We start from the raw sequence: 10,962 nt of genomic DNA on the forward strand, positions 1-10,962 counted from the left end.
GGGAGCCATCTGTGTATGCCTTGCGCATTACGGAGTTTATTCTCTCAGGCATAGAAGCATATATTCCTTACTCATATCCTTTGAATAATGCAAGAAAGCCTTGGTTTAATCACGCTTGTGCTAATGCTGTCCGCAACAAGGAGGGGGCCTATAAAAGGTACCAGAGCCAATCCACCCCTGAATCACATCTTTTTTATGTTTCTGCCCAGAATCATGCTAAGGCTGTTCTTCGCCCTGCTAAAAATAATTTCATCCATACCAAATGCTCACAACTCTCCAACTCGAATTCTTCTAGCTCCTGGCACCCTGCCAAAAACCTTTCTGACAACTTTACCTCATCATCCTTGCCTCTTCTTTTTTACTCTGATGGCTCTGTAGCTATATGTTCTACGTATAAAGCAGATCTGTTCGCCCAGACTTTCACCAATTCCACCATAGATGATTCCAGTGCTGTTCTTCCATCACAGGGGTTCCCAAACCAGGGGCCGGGACCCCAAGTGGGGTCGGAATGCTCATTATGTGGGGTCACAAGCAGGTCATGGGGTCGGTGGGGTCGCTGAGGTACCCACAAGGCCTGGGGGTACGAAACAGAATCTAAGCCATAAGCTTCATGCCATGAATAGTTAAAATTATTACCGTATGATTATCATTACAGGTACCGTATTATACTTAAGGTATTTTTTTACATTATTATCCGTTTTCTATCTAAAAACAATTATGCAATTAAATAGTCATAATTGATACCAGTACCCAGCTTGTACCTGCAGGTTTGTGGTTCGGTGGTGTCGCTTTGTGTGTGTGTGTGTGTGTGTGTGTGTGTGTGTGTGTGGCGAACTGTCCTGTCCTGAGCCGGCCAAGTGGGCGACGCGGTGCGTGTGTGTGTATGTGTGCACATGGCGTCAGCTGACTGCGTGTCACCTGATTGTTTGGCGCGGCAGCCGACTGGGGCTAAGCGGGTTGTCGCTGGTGTGGCGTGGTGAGACGTGTAGGTCTGGCGTTGCTTGTGCTGTGTATGGCTCGTTTTTTATATCTAACTACATGGGTGAGGCTTAACGTGTTTCATATGTCATCAGTTATACGCGTATAATACGTGTTCAGTTATATGACTGGCGCTGTTGCAGTGTAGCTTCGCTGATCGCCCAGCCCCAGACTCTCAGTTGAATTCTGGGCTTTGGAGTGACAGGTTCGTGTTGCTAGTGAAGTGTGTTTTTTTATGGTATATTGTACTGGTTCTTAACTGCGGGTACAAGACATGGTGTTAAGTAAACGAAATAATAATAATATTCAAAAAAAAATTTAATCATTGAAATTTAGTATTTTCGAGGTGTTATTAATATTCTTAAAACTTAGCCTTTTTCTAACTCAAAACTATGATGCAACTATATTTTTATGAGTGTACTGTTAAGTACTGTTAGTTGGAAGTTGGACATTGACCAGTTGTGCTCTGAGCTTGAGAGGAATACATTAGTACTGTTGCAATCTGGGGTTTGTGTGGAACGTATATATATATATACTGCAGACAACTGGTGATTTAATGTGGTATTTTAGTGTGGTAAGATGGTGCAATGCTATGATATTGTGCAGCAAAGGAGGTATTATAATGGAAAGAGAAGTGATGATGTTGCGTCACTGTTTTGAAGATACTTTATTTGCATTGCTAATTAATAACATTAAGCAAAATATTTTTAGTAATACGTGCAATTTTCTTCCAGGCATTATGGAGAGGTTTTTAAAGATACCATCTGAAACATCAGCCAAGAAACGGAAACGCTCTATTAATCCATCATTCCTCGACAAGTATGGAATTGCTGATGTCAGTGGTAAAGGTATATGTGTAATGTGTTCTAAAGAACTTGCTGAGGAATCACTGAAGCCTAATAAACTACCGAGACACATGGAAACGCACGCAAATATTGCTGTTCTCTCAGAATAGGCCCGCAAGAGAATTTTTCATCATCGTTATGAATATCTAACCAAGTCTCAGGCAATTTTATGCAGAGCACTATCTCAGAAGGAAAAGATGGAAATGTTTTCGTATAAGACAGCTTTCCTCATTGCTCAGCAAAAGCGACCTTTCACAGAGGGTGAGACTATCATAAAGCCTGCTTTAAAAAACTTTTGTGAAGTATTTGAGGGTGAACCATTTGCTAAAAAGATCCTTGAAGCTGTTGATGAGGCTTCTCTCAGCAATAATACCATAACAAGACGCATGCAGGGTATTGCAGCAGGCCTGAAAGAGCAAAGTTTGCAAGACTTCAGAAATTCCCCATGGACAGCCCTGGCACTGGACGAGTCAAATGATATTACAGCATAACCGCAACTTCTAATCTTCGGAAGATTTCTAAAGGAAAGCTCTGTCACAGGAACTGCTTGCTTGCATTTCACTCGAAAGTACAACAAGATGTGAGGATATATTTAATGCTATAGATAAGTTCTTCACTGAAAACAACCTGGACTGGAGTAAAGTAATTGAATGTAGCATGGATGGTGCTCCATCAATGATGGGCAAGAATATTGGGGTGCGTGGAATTCTATCAAGAAAACATCCTCACATTAAAATAAACCACTGTATTATCCATCGTCAGAGTTTGGCTTCAAAAGACATGTCTCCGAACTTCTCTGATGTGATGCAGGTAGTCATTTCCACTGTCAATTATGGGAAGGCTAGGGACCTGAATTCTCGCATGTTCAAACAGTTGTGCATCACTGAAAATTCTAATCATAACACACTGCTAATGCATACTGCTGTCAGGTGGCTGTCAAGAGGAAAAACCTTGAAAAGAGTTTTCCTTCTTCGCCGTGAACTGGCCACATTCTTGCAAGATCAGGGGCACAAGAATGCTTGTTATTTTTGTGATCCACACTTTCTTGCTCGCCTTGCACTTCTGACTGACGTTTTTGAGCACGTTAATAAGCTCAACACAGAACTTCAAGGGAAAGGGAAATTTGTGTTCGACCTTCAGGGTGCAATAAAGGCTTTTGTCAGCAAGCTGCAGATACTACGGGAAGAAGCTGAAGCTGATAAGTACTCTCATTTCCATCACTACTTGGAATTTACAGCTACAAAGGATATTGATTTTAATGAAGCACTAGATCTCGCAGAAGGGAAACAGGATTTACTGGATTATTTGCAGAATCTGACGGGGAATATGAATGCTAGATTCCCAGAGTTGCTAACCGAGTCTTTTGATTTTGTGCAGTTTCCATTCAAAACTGATGCAAAGCAGTGTGGTTCTATTGCACTTGAAATGGCAGAATTACAAGCTGACAATGAGCATGAGTGGACTTAGATGTGTATAAGGACATAGCAAAGTTTTGGATTAATTTAGCAAATAAGCATTCAACAGTAAGAAATCGAGCCTTACAGGTTCTTGTACAATTTGGAACCACCTATGTTTGTGAGGCAGCATTCTCATCAATGGTGTTCATTAAAAATGACTATCGTAGCCGTATGACAAACATCAACTTGGAAAATTGTATGATGTGTTGCCTGACATCATACACCCCCAGATACAGAAAATTGATCAAATAGTCCAAAACCAAATAGTAGGCTACTCATAATATCAGAAAGCCATGAGGTGCAGTATGATACTTGCAATAGAGGTAATTACTGAGTAGCATGTTACGTGGTGTTAAAATGGGATTACCACTTTGTAATTGCCAATTTTGAGAATTTCATTTATGATTACCTTTTGTTTTGTAAATAGAATTTATTATGTTTACTGTGTTTCTCCTTTATATAAATACTTTACATATATACCATCATATGACCAAAAATTCACAATAGTGCTGTTAATGTAGAAGTAAACATAGACACGGGATATATATATATATATATATTAACTTGGGGTCGCACTGAACAGTTGAAAGTGCTGAATGGGGTCGTGCTAGGAAAAACTTGGGAACCCCTGTTCCATCACTTCCCCCCTCTGACTTCCTCATGGCTGACATTAAAATTTCTTCAACTGATGTATTATCTGCCATCACTGGCCTCAATGCTGACAAGGCATATGGGCCTGACGGAGTCCTTCCTGTTGTCCTCAAGAACTGTGCTTCTGTGCTTACATCCTGCCTAAGTAAACTCTTTCACCTTTGTCCATCAACTTGTACCTTCTCTTCATGCTGGAAGTTTGCTCTCATTCAGCTGGTCCCAAAGAAGGGTGACATTCCCAACCATCTAACTATCGTCCGCTAGCTTTAACATCCTGTGTCTCAAAAGTTTATGAGTCAATTCTTAACAAAAATTTTAATGTATCCTATCACAACCTTCTTTCTGATCATCAGTATGGGTTCCATGAGGGACGCTCCACTGGCGATCTTCTTACCAACCTTTCAGATTCCTGGTCATCTTCCTCTCGGGACTCTGGCGAAAGCTTTGCCATTGCACTTGACGTCTCAAAGGCTTTCAGTCGAGACTGGTATAAATCTTTAATTTCCAAACTGCTCTCTTATGGTTTCTGTCCTTCTGTTTGTGCCTTCATCTATGGCTTCCTTTCTGGTCGTTCTATAGCCGCTGTTGTAGACGGCCATCGTTCTTCTAGATGTATCAACAGTGGTTTTCCCCAGGGCTTTGTCCTATCACCAATTCTCTTCCTTTTATTCATCAGTGACAAAAGCTGTACATGTAACCCTATCCTCTTGTACGCTGATGATTCCAGCCTTCACCTTTCCATTCGGTTCCTGCAGCATCCATCTCAGCAGTTACCTCAACAAACAAGGGATGAGGCTATGGGACACCTAATGTCTGACTTGGCTCGTATCTCTGACTGAGGTAAAAATAATCTTGTTTTTTTTTTTAAAGCATCAAAGACTAAGTTCTTACACCTATCAACACGACAAAATCTTGCACGGGAGTACCCACTGACATTTAATAATACCCAGCTCAATCCTGCATCATCCTTGAACATGCTTGGGGTTTCATTCACTCGGGACTTATCCTGGAAAGATCATATATATTACATATCTTGTAAAATCTGCTTCCAAGATATTAGGTGTGCTAGGCTGACTCCATACCCTGTACAGTTGTTGACTTTCTACATGGGTTATATTTGCCCCTGTGTAGAGTACAACTCTCGTGTGGGGATGCTCCCCACATACAGCTCTTCTCAGTAGGGTGGAGTCAAAGGCTTTTTGTCTAATTAACTCTCCTCCTCTTTCTGGCTCCCTTCAACCTCTGTCTCCCTGCTGCACTGTTGCATTTTTATCTCTTTTCCTAATGCTACTTCAGTGGTCACTGCTCCTTTGAACTGTCTGCTTGCATCCCTCTACTAGAGCTCTATGACAGTCGTGTAGCACCCGTCAAGGAACAAACTCTCATCCCTTTTCTGTCTATCTCTCTAAAGCAAGAGTTAACCGTTACTCCCAGTCCTTCACTTATGCGACAAGTCAACCCTGAAACTGTCTCACTGTGTCTGTATTTCCTACTTCCTATGATCTCCAGTCTTTCAAACGCAGTGTGTCTAGGCATCTCGAGATGAACAGATCTTGAATTTGGCTATCTTTTGTATCGTTTTTGTTTTTTTTCTTGGAAGGAACAGTTTGCGGGCCCCTGGCCTTTAGCTCCTTCATCCTTGCATTAAAAAAAAAAATAAATAAATATAAAATAATATCTCTTTTCATCTCATCATAAATTAACCATCTCCAGAGAAGTGGTGAAGTCTTTTAAAATGATAAAAATATCAAACGCATATTTTCTTTACGCGATGTCTTTATCACTTTATCACTAAATCATAATTCCCATCACCCATACCATACGGTCCTTCAAATTATACTCAGTGTTCTTTGCACAAAGCTGCTATAATATGACAAAAGAGTTATACAAAGGGGTGCTGTGAGACTCCCTGTGGATTCCAGTACTACGCTGTGGTAATCCTCTCCCAATCACCAGGGAATGCTGACCCTTTTGCTACCAAAAGATGCAGATGGGGCAAGGTGAATGCCTGCCCACAGTTTAAGACTACAGCTGTACTCAGATATTCCATTCATCATCTCATGTTTTCTTTTTGTTTAGCACTCTCCACGAGAAAAAATCGCTAACATTAGAGAAAAAGCCTATTTCAACCCAGATTTTTGGCTTAGAATCATCATTTGTTGTGTTCCCAGTGATTTAATAGGAAAACATTCTTAACCCACAGCATCCTGGCAGATTTTTCACCAATGACCCCCCCAGTCCCAGCAGATTTTCATTTTTTTTTTTTTTTTTTTTTTTGGCTAGAACCTCCACTTTCTATGAGAAACATCAAAAATTCAGAAAGTGCTCAGTTGAGTTTAGAAATATGGTACAGGTAACAGTACCCTCACCTTGGTACCGTGTTCCCTCAGGCCAAGCTCCAGAGAAGATGTTATCAATGGGAGGGGTACCTATTCCAAACCACTCATAATAGTTAAATATTTATGTATTTGGTACGAATTTACATGTAGTACAAGAGTATATTGGTTTTCACACAATAATATAGGCGATACAAGCGTTGTTCACTCACCAAACACATCAACATATGGCACCTTCTTTTACGACATTACTGTCTCATCACTTCTGCTTGTTTCTTCCTCTGGCTTGTCTCTCTCTTTGTCCTTCACCACAGGAATCACTTTCGCCTTGAATTTCATCATTGGAGAGACCGTGACACGACATGCCTTTACTGGCCAGGTCACTGCTAACAGGTGAGTTGCCGAGAAAATGGCGTGCAGGGGGGGGGGGGCAGGCAGTATCCCCGCCTGACAGCAGGTAGAGGATCTCCCACATATTTCTACCAAAAATCACCCGTGAAACCTGAAAAATGTGCAAATGATGGACCTCGCAATTGCAAAACGTACCGGCATGGATACATCATTGGGTGTCACCGTAACAAAACGTGGTGACATATCCATACGTCAATGGGACGCCTCGGGTTAAAATCATGCATTAGCTTCTTAAAAACTAGAGTTTAATGGTATAAACTAGCTAGGGCATAACAAAAGTGTTCCGGGGTGCACTGAATAGGGTTAAGCTGAATGTGAACCTTATAGTGATGGCAAGAATGAAATGTATATAAAACGAAAATGCCTCTTTGTACCGAGTTGATTAATGGAGATTGTTTTTAACATTTCAATGAGAGGGAGGGAGTCTCTCCTAAACTGGATAAAATTGTCTGGGTGTAACGTGAGTAGTTAAACTGCGTCTTGAATTTTGTATTTGTAATATTTACTAAGTTTACGTAAATGATTTTTTAAAGTTCTTATTACATGATTTTTGTATATTATTTTTGTTATTAATATATTTGTTGAAAGATTTACTTAATTATTAGAATTCTACAAAATTAGCGCTATTTGTAACGACGAGATTTTTCTTACTGAGGGATTTTTCTTGTTTTTCCAGTGTGTGCATGAGGGCTGGGAGGAGAGGTGGTGGCTGGAGTGAGTGTAAAACTTAACCTGATATTTTGCAAGCTTCCTAATACTAATAATCAGTATATTAATTTAGGTTCTTGTGACCTTATAGCAGTTATACATTTTCAAAGCTTATTATTTTATTATTATTAACAGTTGGTAGTTACATGTATATAAACTACTCGTATTTAGCATTTAAATGTTTACTTGATTTTTCTTTTTTTTTCTTTTTTGTCTTAGATTTTATCGGCATGTATGATTGTCTATAGATAAAACATATATCTATCTATCTATCTATTTATATCTATCTATCTATCTATCTATATATATAGATAGATCCTTTGGCTCCGAGTTTTTATATTTTTTAATATTTCTACCTTAACATTGCTTGTTTTTGTTATTTGAGATTAACTAGTGCAGATTTGTCCTAGTTTAGAGTTTTTATTACCTTGAGATTTTCTTTCATTATTAATTTCATTATTTAAGAGTGCTATTTATCAGTTTATTTCATATTACTTTTGCTGTGAGAATAGTTTGTTTTTCACGTTACCATTGACGTATTGTAATTTCTTTGACGTATTGTAATTTCTTACTGATTTTCCTACTCTTCACTTTCATTTATTTGTCTCATTTAGTGGTTTTGCTGCGACTTTAGCAGTGTCGGACTTGTTCTAGTTTACGTTTTCCAATACATACATTACTGTTTTCTTCATTTTTTTTTTTTTTTCCCATTTATCACTTATTATCGTATGTTTACTCATTATCTGGGTGTCAGCTTTTTCAGATTGGCATATTCAGAATTAAACTTTTTTTTTCTTTCTCTTGTCTCATTATTAACATACTTATTTCTTAGCCCGCGTGTAAGCCTCCAAAGATAGGTGGGAGTTGTTTCCTTGTACTCTTTTCACTTATTTGCTTTTTAACTTGTTTAGCTATCAACTTTCATGTGACTTTAACAAATTTACTTTTGTAGTACTTGACCTAAATATTTTCTTACTGAATATGTCTATCTATCTGTCTATCTATAGCCAGACGCCCTAATCCCGCAAAGGGTGGCCGCAGACAAAACGCCTCCAAGTCGCTGTCACCCACCATTTGACTACCCTCCCCCCAACTCACTCCCCCCTCCCTCATATACCTCTCAACTCCATCCCTCCACCTCATCCTCGGTCTACCCCTTCCTCTTCCTTCCTCCACCTCACCTACATACAGTACACCCTCTTAGTTAGTCTTCATTCTCCATTCTCTCCACATGTCCAAACCACCTCAGTATATTTCTCTTAATCTTCTCAACCACATCCACCCAACAACGTTCCTTCACTTCTTCATTCGTCAACCTTTCCCTCCATGTCACTCTACATGCTCCTGTCAAGTACCGTAACTCGTTTCCACTGCTCTCACTCTTGACTCGTTCCCCTCTTTCAAGGTCCACGCCTCGCTTCCATACGTCAGTGTAGGGATCACAATACTATCATGCAGTGACTTTTTAACTTCCATACTCACCCCCCTGTTTCTCATCACTGCTTTCAGTGAACCAACAACCTTCCTTCCCTGCTGTACCCTTTCACGCACTTCATCCCCCAAAGTTCCATCCTTACTCATCACACTACCCAAGTACTTGAATGCACTCACATTCTCCATATCCCCACCATCCAACCTCACTGTACATTCTGTGACTTCATTCCTCTCAAACACCGTAACTTTACTCTTGTTTACATTAACTTTCAGATTCCTCTTCCTACACACTTTCCCAAATTCATTCACCAAACGTTGCAACTCCCATTCATCTTCACTCAACAATACTGTATCATCAGCAAACAATAACACCGGAATCTTCCAAATCTCACCCTCATTCATTAGAGCCACCCCCACATCCACTGACCTACCTTGCACCTCCTTTACAACCCCATCCATGTATATATTAAACAGCCATGGAGACACCACACATCCCTGTTTCAGTCCCACATTGAGATCAAAGAACTCACTCAGCTCACCATCCACTCGCACCGTAGCCCTAGCTCCGTACATAATCTTCACAGCACTCAACAATTTCTCCTCCACTCCATATATTCTTAATACCTTCCACATACCTTGCCCATCTATTCTGTCATAAGCTTTCTCCAAGTCCATGAAGGCAGCATACACTTTCCTTCCCTTCTCTAGATACTTCTTCATTAAACATCTTAGAACAAATATCTGATCTACACACCCTTTTCCCTTCCTAAATCCCCTTTGTTCTTCTCCAACTAGCTCCTCTGTCATATGCCTGACCCTGTCAATGAGTATTCTACCATATTTACCAGTCACACTAAGAAGGCAAATACCCCTATGGTTACCTCATACTTCTCTCTCCCCTTTTCCTTTGTATAAAGGAACAATTATACCTGATTTCCAGTCCTCTGGAACCCTTCCCTCTTCCCAAGCCAATCTACACAACTTCCATATCCACTCCACAACAATCTCACCCCCATACCTCAGCATTTCACCACACACTCCATCAGTTCCTGAGCCCTTTCTCATCTTTACTGAATCACTATACTTGATTACTTCCCTTCTGTTTTGATGATATATATGCGTAATGAGGTTGTTTATTACCTCCGCCAAGGAGGTTATGCTCTACCCCGCATTGGTTTGTTTGGTTGTCTGTCTCTGTTAGCAGGATTACTCAAAAAGTGATGAACGGAGTTTGATTAAATTTTGTGGAAGGGTGGACCATGGGCCAAGGAAGAAATGATTAAATTTTGGTGCGGATCTGGATCCGGATCCGGAGTATCTCGCAGAGTATCTCCAAGAGAACCAAATGAGTTTCTATGCAATTGTGTGGAAAGGTGGGCCATGGACCAAGAAAGAGTAGATTAAAGTTGGGTGTGGATCCGGATTTGGATCCGGATCCCTTTGATGGCGATGGCATTGGCGGAGGTGTGCGCTCTGAGCACTTTCTAGTTAGATGTTGCTTTTTATCATCTACTGTTTTATTCTGTTTATTTATTTCCTTGAGTGTGAAGCCCAGGAGAGGCAGGAGGCTGATGGAGGAGGAAGAGTGTAATAACCTGACGTTATTTTAATTCCTAAATTTGTTTTGCTCTCAGCGTGGAAATTTCACATTTGTTATACTTGACCTTATGTGATACTCTGATAATTCTTTCCTTGTTTTTATTTCTGCGTATTTTTCTTTATTTATATACTTTTGTTTTCGACAAGGAGATTATGTTTTCACCTCTGTTTGTTAGTTTGTCTGTTAGCAGGATTACTCAAAAGCTAAAGGAGAGATTTGGACCAAATTTGGTGGGTAGATAGCCCATGTCCCAGGGAGCAATCGATTAACATTGAGACCGATCCGGGTCGTATTACAGATTCTGGATCCGGAAAGTACTTTTTGCGAAACCCTAATCAATGAAGCGAAAACCTAACCCATTATGAAGTATGATTTGGAAATTTGTTGCCCTAGTCGGAGAGATGTGCTCTACTGAGTGCCCCCTCTAGTTCAAAATAACACTCGCAATGGTTGAAGTTGTTTGTCACTTGTTTACCTTATTTCCTCATTTCTTTCCTTCCCATTTTTTTTTTTTCCGGATCTACTGATGGCATTTGTAATAA

At 40.1% G+C, this 10,962-nt stretch overlaps 1 protein-coding gene across 1 annotated transcript; it reads left to right on the forward strand.

Annotated features, from left to right (window-relative positions):
- The first annotated feature begins 2,603 nt into the window (after positions 1-2,603).
- Positions 2,604-3,290, forward strand: LOC145411628 (protein FAM200A-like). Its single transcript, XM_080281636.1, has one exon. The coding sequence runs from the start codon at positions 2,604-2,606 to the stop codon at positions 3,288-3,290; it is 687 nt and encodes a 228-aa protein (XP_080137762.1).
- The last annotated feature ends 7,672 nt before the right edge of the window (positions 3,291-10,962 follow it).

This window comes from Coenobita brevimanus, chromosome 90 (assembly GCF_032717465.1).
Source record: "Coenobita brevimanus isolate Jiangsu-jjx chromosome 90, ASM3271746v2, whole genome shotgun sequence".
In the NCBI taxonomy this organism is placed as follows: Eukaryota; Metazoa; Arthropoda; class Malacostraca; order Decapoda; family Coenobitidae; genus Coenobita; species Coenobita brevimanus.

Bases quoted from the DNA above. Each gene is read 5' to 3' on its own strand.
- LOC145411628 (XM_080281636.1), top strand. From the start codon at position 2,604: ATGTCTCCGAACTTCTCTGATGTGATGCAGGTAGTCATTTCCACTGTC.